This window comes from Camellia sinensis, chromosome 12 (assembly GCF_055761805.1).
Source record: "Camellia sinensis isolate YWXY chromosome 12, ASM5576180v1, whole genome shotgun sequence".
NCBI classification, from domain to species: Eukaryota; Viridiplantae; Streptophyta; class Magnoliopsida; order Ericales; family Theaceae; genus Camellia; species Camellia sinensis.
The window spans coordinates 122,995,492-123,016,413 of NC_138972.1; the positions used below are offsets into that span (position 1 = coordinate 122,995,492).

The window sequence follows — 20,922 nt, forward strand, 5'->3', positions numbered from 1 at the left end:
AAAGACAATAATATACTTTATTTTCTTACCCCGTAATACAAATGGTGTGTTTGGATTATGAATTTTGATAGTGATAAAGGAAAAGGGTAAAGATTGGTGAAATGCAAATAAAATATAACTATATTAAACTTACCTTTTCTCTTTTCATTTTCTAAATTCCTGCCAAATTAATGATCCAAATACGACCAAAATGTACTCTATTAACCATTAACCCACAGCTTCCATGAAAACTTTCCATTGGGATATTATGTTGCTGATTTGTTTTGTATCATTGTAAAAATAAATACAAATGAAAGAATTGTTATCAGAATTGTGTACAAACTCATCACTCACAGAAGTAATTTTTACGTTTAGAATTGAATTAACAGAGTCAGAACAAGAAATAATTCTACTTGGAATTAGAATTTCTCATAACAAGCCCTTGTTTGTTTACACAACAATGCAAGTTTTGTTTTTGCAATACAAGATTATGCGTGGTCTTTTGTGAAGATCGTGTAATTTTTTATTCTGTGTCTGCTATTTCTATCGATTGAAGATTGGGTTTGTGGTAACTTGTGTTGATTTCAGTTGATTAGTGAAAGTTTTTATTTGTTACTTTGGCCCGGCTTTCTTTAATTCATGCATAATTTATCTGGGCTATGTTTTCCACAAGTTTTGTATGCGTGCTCTCAGCAAAAGAGTGTTGGTCTGTAGGGTTCAATGATTTCAATTTTGGTGGTGGTGTAGGACATTGAACCAAGGACATGAAAAAACAAAACAAAATTAAACAAAACAAAAAAAAGAGGTTGAACTACCAAAATGAAATAATTTTTTTTTTTTTGGATAAATTACACGTTGCACCCTTACATTTTGTATCAAACCTCACTTTGACCCCTACATGTGAAATTATGACACTCAATCCCCTGCACTTTTGGTCAAATCCCACTTTGGTCCCTACACATGAAATCATGAGAGTCACCTCGGTATTTTTACTCAAATGCCACTTTCGTCTTTACACAAGTGTCAATGTCTCATTTCTGTTACTCAACTGTTTAAATCTTTAACAAAATTTAGTCATGTGATAAAAATGTGTTTACGACATGAGGGTAAAAAAAGAAAATCATCTACATTTTTTACCAATACACACTTTATTTACATCAGAATATGACTGTATTAGGTTAAAATAAAATACAGATTGTGAACAATTACGAAGATGAATTAGGGTTTTGCCTAAATTGAAATCACAAAACTATTTTTCATGGTAACACAATCCTTTGTCTATTAATCTTTTTTTCTCTTTGATTTCTTTGTCGCATTTTTATTTATTTCAAAATCTCTACTTTTTTGCATTTTTATCCCAGTATAATTCTTATGTGCTTATCACATAGGACAAAGTGTATTGGTAGGAAATATTGATGATTTTCCTCTCTTACTCTCATTTCATAATCGTATTTTTGTCACATGACTGGATTTTGTTAAAGATTTAAAAATAAAGTAATAGAAGATGGACATTGACACTTGTGTAAGGATCAAAGTGAGATTTAAGTAAAAGTGCAGGGGATTGACTATCATGATTTCATATGTAAGGACCAAAGTGTGATTTGACCAGAAATGCATGGGGTTAATTGTCATGATTTCATGCGTAGGGGCTAAAGTGAGATTTGGTGCGAAATACAGGGGTGCAAAGTGTAATTTACCATTTTTTTAAGGATAGAGTGAGACAAGAGTTATATTTTAGGGGTTAAAAGTATAATTTACCCTTTCAATATTTGCATTAAAAAAAAAATTATGTAACAACCTATTTGGCTTTAAGCATTTTTTTGATATTACTCCAAATATATTTATAATTTATTTGGAGTCTTTTAACAATCAACATAACTATAACCATAAAACTCAACATACAAGTTACAAAAAATTACAAAAGAAATCTCAACTATTATCTATATAATAAGGGAGAAGGGTTTTTGAATCATGATGAGACTTTTGTCTATTGATCAAAATATACACCATCAGATTGATTCAATCCAATGGTTGAAAATGTCTCACTCTCCTTTATCTTATTTGGATATTTCAATGGTTTAGATTATTTTGGATGAATATCAATGCTTCATATGAGTTTTACATTTAGCTCTTCAATTCTCACCCTCAGAATTGAATCACACAAACATCTTCACTCTCTCTCTCTCTCTCTGATTTTGATTTCAAAATTTGAAACTTCATTCTCTTTCATACCTCTTCCTCTTCTCCTTCCTCTTCCCACCACACATCTTCCTCTTTCCACCAAGCTTTCTCTCTCTACAAGTTTGATCTCCTATGGTGATTTCCGGAATATAACCCCAGTGGTGATCTCTGGAATGTAGCTCCGACGGAATATAGCCCCGCTGAGAGGGGGTGATTTCTACCATCTGCCACAATCTCTGCCTCATTTCTCTCTCTACGCAGCTCCAAGGTAGAAAGCTATCCTCCTTGTTGTTTTCTTTTTGGGAAGAATCTAGGGTTTTTATTTGGGTTTTGGATTTTGATATGATAATCAATCTTTGCCTCCTCTCCCTCTCACTTTTTTCCCCCTTTTTTATGTGGGTTTTTTTTTTTTTTTTGTTATTAGCACAGAAATATTTTAGTTCTGTTTGGTTGCCAAGAAAGTGGCGGCAACAGTGAAGAAAATGAAATTTTTGGGACAAGTGCTGATGTTCTTAATTGTTATTTTGGAGTGAATCTATCATGACAGGCCGAGTATTTTTATTTTGTTCTTAATTCCTTTACTTGCATTTAGCTAAACCTTTCAGATTCACGTAAGCATTCAGTTTTGCTATAAAATTGTTGGTTATCTTCTTGATCATTAGCTTTGGTTGGGTAACTAATTGCAAATTTTGCTAGAAAGTCGTAGCGGTTGTTTTTAATGGTCAAATTTTGGATATTCTGTAAAATGCCTCAATTAAAATAGTTTATTTTCTTTTGTTCAAATAGTGAGTGAATCTATCATGACATACCAAGTAAATGATTAAACAACATTTCCTATAGAGAGTTTGATTAACAGTGCTTGAATGCACTTAGTGCTGGTAATGTGGATGTCCTAATTGATCAAAGTTATCTTAGTGAGTGAATCTATCATTTTCTACATTTCCCCCCCAAATAGTGAATGATGCATGCCTTGGATATTTGGTAAAGTTAACAAAAATAGAGGCATATTCAAATTGGTGAATCAAACATTGGGAGTTGGATCTTATTTTTAATAACAAGCAGTGGACAATTTTTAGGGGGGTTGATTTTGGATAATAGATAATGGAGCTTGCTTACTTACATTTTATATTCTTCCTTTTTCTTCAGGTACATATGCCTTGGCGAAGGAGTGTTTGATTAGCTCATAAAAAGTTGTTATGGCTTTGTTTGCTACAATGGTTGATTAGGTAATTTGTTTCTTATCTACTGTTCAACTTGGCTTCATTTTATATGTGTGAAAATTAAGAATCTTAAATTTTTACATGTTGTGAAAATTAAGAATCTTAAATTTTGTTCAACTAGGCTTCATTTTACGTGTTGGCTATCTTTTGGATTATTAGCTAGGTTCAGAACCAAGAAAAGCGAGTACTTGATTTTTTTATGGTGATAATTTGGGTCTTCTATTTTAATTTTTGAATTTCATACAATTTTGATGATAATCATTATGATAATTTTAGAATGCCTTTATGTTTGGTTTTATTGGTTTTCAGAAACAAGATGTTTTACTTGATTAGACTTGAAAAATTCAAGTTATACAATGAATGGAAATGTTGTGTGGGTCTATTAGTGAATGTTTCAAGAAATGGAGAGCAATGGCACAACGGTCCATTGGACAAGTGAGTCTTTTTTTTTTTTTCCTTCACAATTTTGGATCTTTGTTTGGAAACTAGAAGAGAAATAACTTTTTATATTCTTTTTTGGGGGAGTTTCAAGAAATAACTTTGCCTATTACTTTTTTCACACCCTATAACTCTACCAGTGCTTATAATCAATTAAAATTTTCATTTTAAAATTTAGACACTACAAGCACAATTGGATATTCATTTTAAAATAGATGTGAGCCTTTTTTTTTTCCTTCACAATTTTGGATCTTTGTTTGGGGAACTAGAAGTTTATTTATTGAGTTTCTTTTTTGGGGTTGGAAGAGAAATTTAGATTATGTTGATTCAATAAAATAATTTTGCCTATTACTTTTTTTAACACCCTATAACTCTACTAATGCTTATAATTAATTAAAATTTTCATTTTAAAATTTAGACACTGTAGGTACAATTGTATATTCATTTTAAACTAGATGTGACGAACTAATGTGATTATAATAAATTAAAATTTTGATTGGTTAGGTTAGAGTCAATTTTTTTTTCTTCTTCCCTTTACCCCAGTGGCTCTTTAACTCAATATATTTTAGTTTCATTGGGCGAAAATCATCTGTTATTTTTTACAGGAGCTAAGCCCATTCTTTCCTTTCTTAATTTTTTTTTCTTTTTCTTTTTCTTTCTTCTTCTCCTCCCATTTTTTTATTTTACTTTTAGAGTGAGGATTGTAAGTTGTGATAAAAAAAAAAAAAATTGTACTTTCAGCTTTGCCAGTTATTTTGTAAGACTCTATTAATAATGCTGAGATTGGCTCAATGAGGTCTAGAAAGAATTTGTAAAAAGAAAATAGTAAAGAAGTCTAGAGTAACAAGCCAGTTTTAAGCCAATTGGCTGCTTCTTTTTTTTCTTCAAATATTTGGTTTTAGAACTAAATTAATTCAGTAGACCATCTATGTTATTAGTTAGTCATCCTGGAGTAATAAGTGATGGCATAAACTTACTTTATGCTTGAAGGAGTTTAAACCTGCTTTATACTTTTAATTGGATGATTATGCATAATGGTACCTCAGAAGTGAAGAAGAAGGTGGTTTCACTTTCAACCCTTAATGTTGGTGAAGTACCCTCTTAAATGTTGTAGGCAAATTCTTGGTGATTGATGACTTCTCCTTTTTTGTTTCAACGATTCACTTTGTATTTATTTATTTTATTTTATTTTTTGTGTTAAAAAAATAAAGTTCTCTGAAAATGATCTACTTGGATATTTGAGGTTCAATAGATGGATGGTAGCTTCCTTTTAATTAGTTCCAATTCATGTCTTACTTTTTCTTATGCATGTTGTTGTATGCATTGTTCTTTTGTCCACATTTTTTGTGTGTTTATTTAACATAATTGTTGTACCAAAGTTTCGAGCACAAAAACACATCATACTACAAACAGTTTTTCGATGTCAGTTTTAGTAATATGTTGAATTATGTGAAAGTAATTAGAATTATATTTTTGTGATGGATAGTTCAAACATTGTATGCGTTTTGAGATTATTTTAGGTATGGGTCATTGGTTAACCTCCCTTCTCTCTCTAATAGCAAGAGATCATGTTTGCATTTTTTATTCCGTATATTTTTCACTTTTCTCTATCCTCACTTAATAACCAGCATGCTATCAATCACTTTTCTCTATCCTTAGTGTTTTTTTTATTAAAAAATTGTTGAAATTTTGGGAAATTTTGGTTGATTTTCATATGAGTTACAATACTATTAATGAATTTTTCCATATGGATTTTTCATCTGAACATTTAAAAGGCCTCTGTAGATAATTCGATTTCTGAGCATTTTAGATGGATCTTTCCCTGATTGCTGGTTAATTATACCCATCATGGCATGGATGAGTTTTGTAAATTGGTGCTACCATTTACCCACAAACAGGGCGTGATCTTTCCTTAGTGTGATGCCTTCCTTTATGTCTTTAGTCATGTTATGTTTCACTAGGACTGTGTTATGCATGGATTTTTGAATGGTGAAGTTTGAGCTTCTCTTTCATGTCTTTTATTCTTTTTCCCTGGCCAATATTTATTTTCATTTTTCCTTTCCTTGGTGTATGTTTTCATTCGACTGTTGTTTTGGGCCTTAAGCAAAAGAACCCAAATTCCCTTTATTTCCATGCATTTGTTATTCCTTCATGTATGTTGTGGGCAATGATTAGACATTCTTCTGATTATTTCCATGCATTTGTTATTCTTGATTTAATTAGTCACTTTGAATATTTTAGTTGAGAATGTTATGGGGTTTGAGTGGGTTCTTTGATGATTTTCTAAACTTCCTTTACATCTTCATTCAGGAGAGAAGTTTTCAAAGATTGTGGGGAGTCCATACTATATGGCCTCGAAGGTTTTGAAGCGGAATTATGTTATGTGGGGTTCCTCCATTTTGAGCAGGTATTGCTTCTCTTCATGTAAAGGTTGTTGATATAAACATGGTTATGGACCTATGGTGTCAATAGTCTTATGAATTGTATTATTGAGTTGTTTTGCTCTCATTGTATGTTGTAGAAATGAATCGTATTGTTGCTCTAGCAATTTTGCGGCAGGTGATTGAGATGTATTCACAATTTTCAGTTGAAGATTGGAAGCAAAATGAATATGACTGGGTGATTTGGATTTTTAGGTAAGTCTAAATGGAGGTTTTTGGGCTGTATTGATTTGTAGATGATGGGGGAATTAAGTTAGTTAGCGTTTGCTGTATTAATTTGCCAAGTGAAGAGTTTGCTTTTTGAATCTAATTTTATTTATTTATTTAATTTTGTAGTGGTTTGGCTGCTTCCCATGAGCAAACCAAATGGATCCAAAAGGGTTGGTTTCATATTTTGTTTATGAGAGGATTTGAATAGTTGGAGCTAATTGATTTTTCATTTTTTTTTTTTCCAGCTGCTGTTCGTAGCATTTCAGTGCACCATGTTAACCCATTAAAGGTATCCTATTTTTTTCATTGGATGCTTGGCTTCCATTGGGAATTAAGTTTTTAAGTTTACAAAAAAATTATAAATTTAATATTGTCATTTCTAAGTTATTGAAAATGATAAATGATAAAAACATATATACTCATTTCTTATTGCAGAACATTTATTTTGTCATATGGTTGCTTAGTCTAATTATTAGTTCCCTATTATTTGTCATATGTCATTTTAGCTACCATTTAAGCAGGTTTGTTTAGGTAGTGCTGATTGAATTTTTTTTCCTTGGATTTGGGCATAAATGCTTGTGTTTCTTTATGGTTTTGATTTCAGTTATATGAATATGAAATGGGTTGAAAAAAATTGTTTGATTTATGAAATAGGTTACTATGAGATGAGATAAATCTTTTTCAATGAAATGTGTTTCTATGAATGGGTGACTTCTATTTGTTTTTCTGCTCTGAGATGAGATAAGTCTTTTTCTATGAATGGATCTTTCATGTTCAAAAATTGTCACTCATTATGGAAGGTTGAAACAGTCATTGTGCTTAATTGCTATTTACTACCTTCAACTTGGTTTGTTTCTTTATATGTTCATAGAAATGATTTTTCATGCTTTTTGGCACTCACATTTGTGAATTGGGATGCCATATTATGTGGTTACTAATTGATAGTTGAAAAGAGCATGCATTTGAAAAGAGAGTATTAATCTAAGATTGGATTAGTACCATTTCATCAACAAAAATAATTTTGATTAGGTATGTAAGGTTGTGTTTGAATTATAATTACTTTATATTTCCCTCATCTTTTCTTTTTTTCTTTTCAAATTCCTATCTAAATTTAAATTGATATTCTCAGACATTTAAGGTTCTTACCTGTTGATTGTTAACTACCCTAGAGAATCAGTGCTTGAACCCATTTTGTTTATTTCATGTGCTCTAGGATGAACCCTAATCATGTGCTTGAACCCTAATCTACATAAAATTTACATAAGACATCTGATTAAATAGAGATATTATGAAAATTTACATAAAACATCTTACCATAAAATTTGTCTTCCAATACATCTGGTCACAATATGGTAAGATATTGAGACAAAATTGTTATTCCAGTTCTGTTTTGGGTTTATCTAATTAAATAGAGACATTCACTTCTGTATTAAAAAATATTTTTTTTTGAAAAATAGGTGTATTTTTATAGATATTTTTTAAATACATTGCTTTTTCCCTCCAGAAGTTTCTTCTAATAAAATTTTATATTTTCTCCAAGTGACAAGTGCTTAAGGCAATTTCAACCTCATATTCAAGTTCAGAAAGTCTTGAATCTCTTCTTCTATATAGTTTCACTTTAATTTTTGTTTTATTTATTTTTTTTAGATTGTTGAGCATTGGCTGGTGTGCATTGTTTGTTATTTAATTTTGAATTCTATTTTTCGGGATTGCATAGCACTGGCTGGTGTGCTTCATTTGGTGTTTAGTAAGTTTTTGGTATTGCAAAGCACTGGATGATGTGCATTGTTTGTTGTTTATTTTTAATTTTCATTTTTTAAAATTGCAGAGCACTGGCTAGTGTGTATTATTTGGTATTTATTTTTAATTTTAATTTTTTGAAATTGCAAAGCACTGTCTGGTGTAGTATTTATTGTTTAATTTTGAATTCTATTTTTCGAGATTGCATATCACTGACTGGTGTGCTTCATTTTGTGTATAGTACATTTTTTATTTATTTATTGTAAAGTATTGATAGATGTACAATAGCTTTGGATAATATAATTTGGTAACGAAAGAACAAATGAAAACGAAATATTTATGATTAAACAACAAATATATATACCTGTGCCTAGGGGTTGTTATATTTAATTCAGTTCTATAGAGTGTGTGGTACCAACAAAATTGTTGGAAATGTTTTAAAAACAATGTTTGTTTATATTTCTCAATGTCTTAAGTTTTTGGTATGTTTTTCGATAAATTACATTTCTATTCAACTACATTTTGATCTCAATATTATTTACATCGTGCCATTATTAGGCACGAGCATACCTTTTATTTTGTACTATACATACTTCTTATTCTTCACTTTTTTCACTTCTTCTCTCATTACGAAAATCATTTAACACCAATGTAAAAATCTTATCTCTTTGTTCATGTACTTGCTCTTCACATCTTGATTGTAACTCTCTCTTTGAAATTAATTTGTATATTTTATAATCCGATTTGCAACTAAATTTGTTAAAAGTTATTTAAGAAGAATAATATTTCTTTATATTTTTTCGGTGTCTATCAAAAATCAAAAAATGCTATAGACTCTACAAATTTTAACATGATGTGTATAACTTACAGCTACATTTTGATTCTAACATAATTTACATTGTGCCTCTAGATAGTTCAATTTCTCCATCTGTGATATTCATGCATAAACGAATTTCTTAAAGTGGGTTGTTAACTAAAATATGTTAGGAGGTTATTAATTTTGTGTTGATTAATTTTTCTTTATGGTAATTATTAAACCTCATTCTGCCTTACAGTCATCTTTGTCAAATTTACATAACCAAACACTTTCAGGTTGAGATACCATTGACCTTCAACCTCTAATTATGGACAACATTATTATTTTTAGTCACGTAGATTGTTTTCTTTTATATTTATTTGAAAAAAAAAATACACCTTTCTTATAAGTTGAAGTTAATTTTCTTTTATTTTCATTATTTTTTTAATCTAATTTCCTTATAACAAAATGCTATTTTCTTATAATTTACATATGGATGGAAACCTACGGTGTACTGTAATACCGACTCATTTTTCTCATTTTCTTAGATGTATAGATTTTTTAATTTTTTTTTACCTCTAATTCGTTGTATTTATAGGTTCAATTTCTTCAAGAAAGACATGCTAATGTTGTCATCCGTGATGAACATGATCTTAATGTCATCCAAGGTTCGAGAGGTAGGCCTAATTTAATTATATAGGTTTTTTTTTTTCTTTTCAAAACATAGTATATTCTTATTTACATTATTTTTTAAACTTTCTAAATATATATATATTTTTACTTTTTGTAAGCAAAAGAAAAGGAAATTGCCACCGTTTCGGGCAAGGGAAAGGAAAATACATGTACTATGGCTCTTCAACATTTTCATTTTAAGTTCTTTTTTTGAAATATTTATTTTGGAGCATGAACCTTGATCCTTTTTTGTTTTTTGACATACTACTTGCACAGTGCCATATACTGTAAATTTGACATACTACTTGCACAATGCCATGTAAATTTGTGAAATGTTTTTTTGTAAAATTTCCTATCAATGTGAATTTTATTGCTTACAATAGTTTTGTAAAACTTTTTATCTATGTGAAATTTATAACTAAGTTTAGATGTATGTTAGATAATATTCATTTGAATTATTATTGGCTTATGCTATGAGTTTGTTTTTGTTTTTTCTTCCTAATATGCTCTTGAATTAGGTTAAAGAAAACTAATCCTATTTTTATTTTGTTGAGTTTGAATTTTTGCTTCCATATATATTTTTATCAGGAAGGGTATTGCTTTTATATTAAGTTGATAATTTATTTTTATATAGGATTGAGTTGTGTATGTATTAATCTATTTAAATAATTGTTCATTGCACAATTTTTGTCTCTTTTTTTTTTTGTATTGGAAAGCAGGTATGCTTTATTTATTTGTCATTTTTTTCTATTGTGAAGCACTGATTGTTGTGCTTAATTTATTATTTGTCATTTTTTTTTATTGTAGAATATTGGTTAATGTGATTAATTTGTTGTTTTGCATTCTTTTTGTATTACAGAACATTGGCGGGTGTGCTTCATTTGTTATTTGGCATTTTCTTTTTATTGTAGAGGATTGGCTGATATGCTTAATTTGTTGTTAATTTTTTTCTATTGCAGAGCACTGACTGACATATTTCATTTGATTTTTATTATATGTTTATTTGTTGTGAGACTTACATTTTGTTGTTTGTTTAAAATTTTATACTCTTGTTGTGCTTGAATTTTACGTAGCATTTATGTGTTTATTTTTCACTTTTTCATTTACCTATAATTTTACATTCAATTACATTTTCATTCAAACAATATTTTAACCATACCCTCAGGCACGGGCATACACTAGTAATAAAAAAAAATAATGAGTTTTTAATTTTATCAATTTAAATTATAATATTTTGATTTATTTTTAATTTAAATATTTATCTATTTTCATTAAATAAAATTAACAAAAGAAAATTATATCCAGTTATTAAATTAAATGAAAAATGACATTTTAAACATTTTATATACATTTATATTGAGTCTGATAACTAAAATACCATTTAAAAAAAAATTGATTAACTAAAATAGGTGAATAGTTTAAATTAAAAACAAATCAAAATATTATAATTTAAATTGATAAAATTAAAAATTAAGAATTTATTTTGTTATAAAAATCAAAATTTAGATTTTTTGTTGGTAATATTTTGTATAAGTAATGGTTAGATTATTATAATTTTGTTTAAAATTGTGTATAAAAAAAAGAAGAAACTACCCCTCCTCCCCCGCCAAAAAAAAAAAAATAAAAAAAATCAATATTGAGCCATTAAACTAACGAAAAACTGTATAAATGACTAATATATATATATATTCAATTTTACTTAATAAAAATAAATAAATAAATTGGAACTAAATGTCTCTTTGAGAAAGCAAAAAACAAATCATCTTATCTCTCAAAAAACAAATCATCTTATCAACTTATTAACTTATTTTGATCATACCATCTTTCTTTCTTTTTTTTGTATATTTTTTTTGGGGTATTTTTTTTAAGGTCCCTGATATTATGATTTTATAGTACAAAGGACATCAAATATTTTCATGATGTCTAAGGTCCCTCAACATCAATTCAGAGAAAATTGGTCCAGAGAAAATTGGTCCAGAGAAAATTCAAGTCAGAGAAAATTCAAGTCAGAGAAAATTGATCCAGAGAAATTTTGAATTTCTCTGGCCTCCTTAGCCTTTCATGGACACTGTCAGAGAAAATGTGTTTTCACCAAATTTCTCTGACATTGAAATTTATCAACCATGAACCATTGCCTCCACTCCCACTCTCATTCACTGCCATACCCACTGATTATGACAATACCAGAGGAGCCTACAAGTTACACAGCAAATATATATTTGCAAACAAACACAAAACACAATCTTCATCTTGTTTAACAGCATCATCATCTACCAATAATAATGGTGATTTGATGTGGATGATTGATTTCCATCTCAGTGTCTTCTGATGTTGTTCTTCAATAGCATCTCACGCAACTCAGCCACATCTATATCGTCTGCGTGATTCTCCGGCCTGTAGTACCCTGTCTTCGGATCTGGAACCCACGACGATGTCTTCGTCACCTCTTCACCTCCTTTCTTCGCCATCGCCGCCCTTGCTCCTCCACTTCCACTCACAGCAACACCTTGCGACGCCCCCGCATATCCTCGCCTGCTTGCAAAAACGGAGATTCTATCGACGATGAAGGCAGAGAGAAGCTTAGCGTTGGAGAGAGAACGAGATATTTTTTTTTCAAAATCAAAACAGGGAGAGAATTGAATGCTACTGCGAAAAGAGTTTTGCTTGAGAGAGGGAGAGATGAGTTTTAATTTGGTAAGGTCAAATTTCTCTATGATATGTTTACGGACCTTAGACATTAAAAAATAATTTTGTGGATCTCTTCCATTATGAAAAGTGGGAGAGGGACCCTAGACCAATTTTCCCATTTTTTTTTATAAAAACTAATAAATTAAAAAAAAAATCACTTTTTAAAATTGACCTAAATCAAAGTATTAAAATTTAAATTAGTAAAATAAAAAAATTATTTTATTACCCAAGTCAAATCTTACAATTTTTTTGTGTAATAATGACAGACACCCATATAAAACAATCCTCATAATTTTTAAAATAATCTAAGCTATTCATATCACTATCAAATATATTTTTTAAAAAAATTTAAACACATCAATAATCAACGTATCAATAGGAGTCGTTAAGTTATGTGGGCTGAAACATTTTTCTTTCGTGTGTAATTTTTTAAAAAATAAAATAAAACTGGTGTCTATATATGGGATGTAGCGCCAATGCGCCATCCTCATTTTTTGTGCTATTGTTGGTTGTGGACCGGAGTGCTGGTCCATTCTGAGAGTCTGGGGCCTCTTCTGGTTTAGAGAGAGAGAGAGAGAGAGAGAGAGAGAGGATAGAACGTAGAGAGAGAGAGAGACGAGATCTGTTTCGCTCTTGTCTCTCAATTCGCTTCCTTCCACAGGTAAATATGCATCTCTCTCTCTCACTCTCTCTCGCTTCATGCCGATCTGTGTGTTTCGACTTCAATGATTACATTTCTGTACAGTTTTTTTTTTTTTTTTTTTTTTTTTTGAATTTTGAATTTTGTTTACACATTAGATCTGATCGTTGGAAATTTTCTACCATAAACTTGTTATTTGTTTTCTTCTTGTGGTTAAAAGATTGCCAAGTTTGACAAAATTTTATGATTATTTCTTTAGATATGTTGATCTGTATATTGATAGGATCGGATAGATTCATGGTCGCATTTGTAGATTTGGATCTTGATTTACCTTTATCTATGATTTGATCTTATTCAATGACATTTATATTTTGGGATCTCATTCATTGTGATCCAACAAGTGGCCTCGTAGCATTTCGATCAGCTATGTGAGTTCGTTGAAAGTTTGTAATCTAATGATGATTGTTCTCTTTAATTTGATAAAGATTGTGGGACAGGTAGTTCTTGTTTCTGATTAGTGTGTATCTTGCAGCCCATTTGGATTGGATGATTTGTTAAGAAAAGAAAAGAAAAAAAAAGAAGATTTTTCCTTGTTCATATCATTTGTTTGAATAAGCAAAGAGAGAAACGGGAAGAAGAAATGGAGATGAACCCATTTCTCTTATAATCCCTCTATCAATCCACCAGATTGGGAGAGAAAAGAAATGAACTAATTACATTTTTTTTCTTCTTCTATAAAAAGTTGTTTTGATAATATAATATGAAACTCTTTTTTTGTTGTTGTTGTTGTTGTAGTAGTAGTTTAACCAAACAAGATAGGAGAGGAATTATTATCTTTTTCTTTTCTCTTCTCTTCTATGTGGATCACACTTAGGTTTCAGATCGTTTTTTTCTTCCTTTAAATTTATTGTTTTTGCTTTCTTTTTTGTTTAAGGTTGTATGTAAATATCATTTGGTTTAGATGCTTTGTTTGGGGTTGGAATCAGATCATTTGTCAAAGTTGCATGTCAATCTTTTTTGTTTTACCAATCCTACGGGAATTCAACTTAATACAGTGTAGCATCTGTTTCTTGATTTTTGTTTCTTTCATAATTGTGTTCCATTTTATTTTCTATCATATTTGAAAGAATCTAATTCAATTACATTGTCTAAAATCCAAGTGCTAAAGAGTTTCGGCGGGTTCTATATGAGTCTCGGTTTATTCTCTGAAAGACACAATTTGCATTGCTCGAACACTGCTGGGTGTTTTCTGGTTGAAAACTTGTAACTATGGCAATTTATGTTAAATATTTTGGTTGATAGGATTTATGGATTGATTTTGTTTTGTTGGGTTTTTCAGACACAAAAATGGGGCTATCTTTCACCAAGCTTTTCAGTCGGCTGTTTGCAAAGAAAGAGATGCGCATATTGATGGTGGGTCTTGATGCAGCTGGTAAGACTACCATTCTTTACAAGCTTAAGCTGGGAGAGATAGTCACCACAATTCCTACCATTGGTAAGTTTAATGAAGATCAAATTTATTGATTGCTATTTGACATTTGTCATAGGTTTTTTGTAGCAACAATGTAATATTTGTCTGTTGCCACTTTTTTTTTTTTTTTCTCTCTCTTTCCTTCTTCAAAATAGATGTTAGTGATCCAGGTTCTCTTATGTTGATCTTATTGTAGGAATTGAGATCTTGATCAGATTAACTCATGGTTTCACTCAGATTTTCAGTAGATTTTTATTATATACTTATAGATTGTAGTAATACAAACTTTGGCACCATTTGTTAGGAAATGGAATTGGTTTAGTAGAGATAGAATAGTTTTTTCTGTTTTACTGAATTGTGTTGGCCTAAACCATAACACTTTCACATTGGCAAAGATGCATTATTTGCAGTGAGTTGATTATGGCATCATCCAAAAGGTTGCCATTGCCAACTGTAGTGTTGAGTGAGATATTTTATCTTAGTTTTTCCATTCATGTGATGGGACTGCACTCGGATTTATTATTTGGTCAGGATTTAACGTGGAGACTGTGGAGTACAAGAACATTAGCTTTACTGTTTGGGATGTTGGTGGCCAGGACAAGGTATGTAATCTTCATTTTTCTGAGATGTTGACTTTTCACAATGAATATTGATGTTGTGGTTATCTGTCATTTGGATGTTAATTTGCACTAGGGGTTAGGTTTTCATTATATTTTTGCAATGAAATGATAAAATATACTGAGTAGTTTTTTGTGATATTAAAATATAGCTCCATCAAATGCATACTAAAGAACCAACATCACCTTAAACAGATTAAATGTATTGATGAAGTACATTGTTTAAACATTGAGACATATGCAAGATGAGTTTGTTGTGGAAAAGAACTATGATGCGTTGTTTTCTAGTGACAAATTTTCTTTACCCTCCTCCCTCCTTCATTATATTGATTGAATCCACCTTTACTCAAAAGATTAAATTTTGATCCAGGGAAAACCAGACTGCCAAATAAAGAAAAGAAAATGACCAATTATTCACCAACTTTATTATGACGTGTTCATAGAAATCACTATGGTAACATTTCTTGGTGGAGGATCTCGATAAGTCTCAACTCAGTTGAGCCAGTACATCAGATGACTTGAGCTACCTTAGCTTTATCGGTCTTGTGGGTTTGATCCCATGATCTTTTTCTTTTTTAAATGTACTATGGTGGAATTAAATTGATCTAACTATATTTGGTAGGCTTTCTTAGGAATTTTTACAATATTTACATGTGTTCTTATTATTGGAAACGAGTGCGTGCAATTGCGTCATCATGTGGTTATGTTTTTTCAAAACTGGAATTTTGTTGGACGTTCTAATGATGCTCTGATGTAATTCCATACAATAAGCTTAAAATTTACAATATATAGCTAAATATTTTATAGTTATCCTTGGTCATCTATGGAAAGAGGAAAGGCTCTTTGGTGGCCAACATTTTGAGTTGATAACTCTAGTCTGCAATCATGTTGTATAACACACCAGAGCTATTTAACTAGTGATGATCTAAACATGATGCTGTATATGAGGTTCATGCTTATGGACAGTTTAGTGCTCATTGTTGACTTCTGCATTTTTTTTGTTGTAAATGGCCTCATTTGGTCATAGTTGGAGCATCTTCTAGATGCTTTGAATTGATTTAAAGTTAATAGCTATAGCTGTGTGTTGCACAATCAATCGAGTGAATGACCATCTATACTTATTGTTTCCCAGATCCGGCCTTTGTGGAGACATTACTTCCAAAACACACAGGGACTTATCTTTGTGGTTGATAGCAATGACCGAGATCGTGTGGTTGAAGCAAGAGATGAATTGCACAGAATGCTAAATGAGGTAGGAGAGAATTACTTATTTCATCAGTTCAGTGCATATGAGAACAATGCCCTTTTAAAAATATTGTTACTGTACTGTAATAATGGTTCTTTTTTTTTTTTTGGGATAAATACTGTACTGTAGTAATGTCACACATTTAGAAATGCATATTCCCTGCCTTTGGTAATTAGAAGTTGTTGGCCTTTGCAGGATGAATTGAGGGATGCTGTGCTGCTGGTATTTGCAAACAAGCAAGATCTTCCAAATGCAATGAATGCTGCTGAGATTACTGATAAGCTTGGCCTTCACTCCCTCCGTCAACGCCACTGGTAAAAAAAATATTGTTTCCCCTTCTCTCTATCTCTCTGCACGCACCTGCACCGCACTTGCATGCACATGATCATAGATAGTGGAACTAGTCAAATTCAATCTGAGGGGTTGGTTTGGCAAATTCTAAAATATATAATTTTTTTGTTATTGGGAAGGTTTAAGTGGGGTTTGGGTTTTTTTTCTGCCTATTGTGAACCCTTTGAGATTTTTATAAAAATATATATTTTTAGACCCTTCTAGACTAGAAATAAAATTCAGGAAAAAATTGTGGCTTTCTTAGCACTTGCCAAACATAATGGATCCTTTTTTCTTTTTTTTTTCCCCTTCCCTCAATTGTCAACTAAAATAAGCTGAAAGAAACCAAACAACCAATATGTCTTTGGCTTAAGTAGCCAAAAAGTGTCTCTCTCTTTCTCTCTCTCTCTCTCTCTCTCCCTTTTTGTTTAAACCAAACAGAGCGTGAATTTGACTGTGTATGGATGCTGCAGGTACATCCAGAGCACCTGTGCCACTTCTGGGGAAGGTCTGTATGAAGGACTGGACTGGCTCTCAAACAACATTGCAAATAAGGTTGAACTCAACTCATCATCCACATGATTCACATCACATCATTGTCAACTTTGTTGATCTTCCCCTCATTGTTTGTGTAATTTTGCATTTGCAGGCATAGACATCTGGATGCTGAGTATGGTTTCTCGTATTGGTGCTGAATAGAGTTTTAACATTTTTTTTGATGTTTGGATTTTCAATCTTGTTAATTTGTTATATCATCTACTTCACCGTTTGGGGTTTCTGTTGCAGACATTGCCGCCATTTGTTTCCTATAGTTTCAGAATAATTCATATATTTTTGTTATTTATTTATTTTTGTCTTGTTTCCTTTGCATTCTCCATGCATGACGATTCTGAAGCTAGAGATGCCTTTATTAATGTTTTATCAGAAATTCTGTTTTTTATGTGATTTTGGAAATGCATGCAGAAAACAGGTTCACCATAAGCAAATCATTCATTTTAAAATTATTCAAATAATTCTTGTATTGCAACAGTTTCAGTTTCATGTAACTTGAGTCTCTTCATATCAGGCTCCATTGATAATCGTGTTACATGATTTCTGCGACGCTATGGTAATTAAATTAAATATGCTTTGGTCATATCTTATTGGGCAAATATCATTTTAGTGCCAATTTTAAAAAAAATTCAAATTAATGATGAAGTTTGTAACATTGAAAGAGAATCTGACAAGCTTTTCCATCAATCTAAAGTAATTTTTTGGGCTTCCACGCTAACATGTTGTTTCCCCAGATCTTATATTGATATGCGTTGGGTTTAGTTTTTCTCATAGTTACAATTTAACTTGAGAAAATATTTGAGCTTAGTGGGCCATTGTGAGTCAAATATTCGTGATTTAAACCGTTTACATTTTAGTACTCTGTTAAGAAGAATATTCATATGAAAAATCAAAATGGTTGAATTTTTATAATTATATATTTGAATCACATTTATCTTAAAAAAACAAACAGCAAATATAATTTTAAGAATAATCGTTCATTTTTTAAAGATGAATGTGATTCAAATATATAGCTATCAAAGTTCAATCATCTTGATTTTTTACATGATAATTCTTCTCAACGAGCGCTAAAAAGTGAACGGTTTCAGTTCACAATGGGCCTACAAAATTCAAATGCTGAGAGAAGCCAAATCCCTAAATATAACTAAAGTGAACAAAAAGCAAGTCGATTAGAGCTCTTTGATCAAATCATCAATTCATCACGAGCTCGGCATACGGATGACACCATCAAGAGTTGCTTTACATCATTTCCTTTCCTACTAGCTCCATTTTCCATGGCTATATCCATTTTATATTGGGGTGTTTTAGTAGAACTTAAAAGCTGTTTATTTCCTTTCCTACTAGCTCCATTTTCCATGGCTATATCCATTTTATATTGGGGTGTTTTAGTAGAACTTAAAAGCTGTTTATTTCCTTTCCTACTAGCTCCATTTTCCATGGCTATATCCATTTTATATTGGGGTGTTTTAGTAGAACTTAAAAGCTGTTTAACTTAGCTTTTAGATTATTTTAAGTTGTTTTAGTGTGTTTGGTAAAATTTAAAATCACTTTTTGTAGCTTAAATTAAGCCAAAAAAATGCTTTTTGGCTGAGTGGCCTTCGAGGTGCTTACTCATTCAGCTTAACTGAGAAGCTACAAATTGAGGGGCAAAATTATTTAAATGCCCTTTACTAATTTGAAGTATTACTAAATTGTCATTATATAAAGCACCAAGCATCACTGTTCATTCTCTGAGAAAGAGAGAGAGGCGATTTCCGGCAGTCAACGAACCAGTACTCTCTCCCTTCTCTCTCTCACGAACCAGATCTCTTTTCTCTTTCTCTCTCTCTTTTAGCGATCGAAACCCTAGCTTCGCGGACCAGATCTCTTTTCTCTCTCTCTCGCTCTCTCTTAGCGATCGAAACCCTAGCTTCGCAATCGAAATCCTAACCATCGACTGTGTGGCGATCGCGATCTGAAACCCTAGAGTCACAATCGACTGCATGATGATCAACCGTCCGTCGTCGTTCGGCGTTGGTTCTTCGCTGTTGCTCTCTCTCTCTGGCGTTGGTTTGTCTCCGGTGATGTATTCAGTGTTTTTTTTTTGTGTGTGTGGAGGTTTTCAGTGTTTTTTTAATTAAATAATAATAATAATAATTAATTAAAACTAAAATAAATTTATTGATACTACTAATAATAATTAATTAAAAATCACAATATTAATTAAGCCATTAATTGATACTAATTAATTTGTTGATACTAATTAACAATTTTATATTAATGAAATAACTGAAATAAATTTTATATTAATTTATACTAATTAACAATTTTAGTATTAATTGATGCTAATTAAGCCATTAATTGGCACTAATTAATTTATAATGAAAAAATGAAATATCACTAAAAAAAATTGATATAAATTGAAAAAAAATGAAAGGATTTGTCAAATGAATAAATGAATTACTTAAAATGAAAAAAATGAAATATCACTTAAAAAAATTGATATAAATTGAAAAAAATGAAAGGATTTGTCAAATGAATAAATGAATTACTAAAAATGAAAAAATGAAATATCACTAAATAAAATGAAAAAAATGAAATATCACTAAATTAAAAAAATAACAATTGTTATATTATTAATTGTAATGAAAAAAAAATTAAATTAATATAACTTCTATTAAATAACTAATTGAAATTAATATAAAGAAAAATAATGCAATGACATCACAACATTAATACTAAGGAGAAAAAGAAAGAAGAGAAAAGAAAATAAGGAGAAAAAGAAAAAAGAAATGAAGAAAAAGAAAAAGAAAAAGACAAAAAAGCATTGGTGCTAATCAAGCCATTAATTGACACTAATTAATTTATAATGAAAAAAATGAAATAATTTTATACTAATTGATACTATTAATGAAAATAATAATTTTTGTAATACTAATTATATTAACTTTTATTAATGAAATAACTTTTTAAAAATTAAAACTGAAAAAAATGACAAAATAATCATTTTTTTATCATATAAGGGCAAAAATGACAATTATACAGCAAAAATTTATTTTACAACTTATCACCAAACATTACTCTGCTGCTTAAATTCATAATCCTATAGCTGCATTAAACAAGTTAACATATATGTTCACAATTATAAATTATAATCTGTTAAGTTATAATCTATAATTACTTTTTCACAGCTCTGCTAAATAGGACCATTATATAAAGCATACGACTTACTTGGTTCGAACGTCTATGTGAGGCATTTTCTAACATCGCAATTATCCTAACATAACTTCCTAAAATTTTAATCCAAATTTTCTTCTACATTCAAAATTTTCTTTCTTTCACATAACTGGCACATCCTGTTTTCAACTTCTAGTTTGTCTCATATTCAAACATATCCATAGGAGGAAAGCCCTTGCATGATTGCGTTGCTTATAATTGCGCATGAAATCAAAAGAGACTCATTTTTACTGCAAAATTGAAACAGTCCAAAGCAATGTCAACTCAATTCAACAAACCAGCACAAAAACAAGCTCATTGATTGGCAATGCCATTGCCTCAGTCCCATGACAAATGCTTATGAGTCTCTGCACCTGCAACAGAAACAAATGATGCAGACACCCTGGCCTAAGATAGTTCAATGAATTGCTTAGTTTTTAGACACTGAAAAGTCTGTCTCATCTGCCAAACAGCATCGGTATAAATTTCTAAAACTTCTTAACCAG

The 20,922-nt window shown here is 30.6% G+C and overlaps 1 protein-coding gene across 2 annotated transcripts; it reads left to right on the forward strand.

Moving 5' to 3' along the window:
- The first annotated feature begins 12,761 nt into the window (after nt 1-12,761).
- On the forward strand, nt 12,762-17,517 carry LOC114299844 (ADP-ribosylation factor). Of its 2 annotated transcripts, none has more exons than XM_028244678.2 (7): nt 12,762-13,026; nt 14,345-14,500; nt 15,008-15,078; nt 16,226-16,345; nt 16,535-16,653; nt 17,143-17,224; nt 17,319-17,517. In XM_028244678.2, the coding sequence occupies exons 2-7, from the start codon at nt 14,353-14,355 to the stop codon at nt 17,322-17,324; spliced, it is 546 nt and encodes a 181-aa protein (XP_028100479.1). In that variant the 5' UTR covers nt 12,762-13,026; nt 14,345-14,352; the 3' UTR covers nt 17,325-17,517. The 2 variants fall into 2 exon arrangements, with proteins under 2 accessions (XP_028100479.1, XP_028100480.1); XM_028244679.2 differs by lacking the exon at nt 12,762-13,026 and adding an exon at nt 13,140-14,257.
- The last annotated feature ends 3,405 nt before the right edge of the window (nt 17,518-20,922 follow it).

Bases quoted from the DNA above. Each gene is read 5' to 3' on its own strand.
- LOC114299844 (XM_028244678.2), top strand. From the start codon at position 14,353: ATGGGGCTATCTTTCACCAAGCTTTTCAGTCGGCTGTTTGCAAAGAAA. The intron at 14,501-15,007 runs GTAAGTTTAATG...TTATTTGGTCAG, and splicing joins CACCACAATTCCTACCATTG to GATTTAACGTGGAGACTGTG. The intron at 16,654-17,142 runs GTAAAAAAAATA...TGGATGCTGCAG, and splicing joins TCCCTCCGTCAACGCCACTG to GTACATCCAGAGCACCTGTG.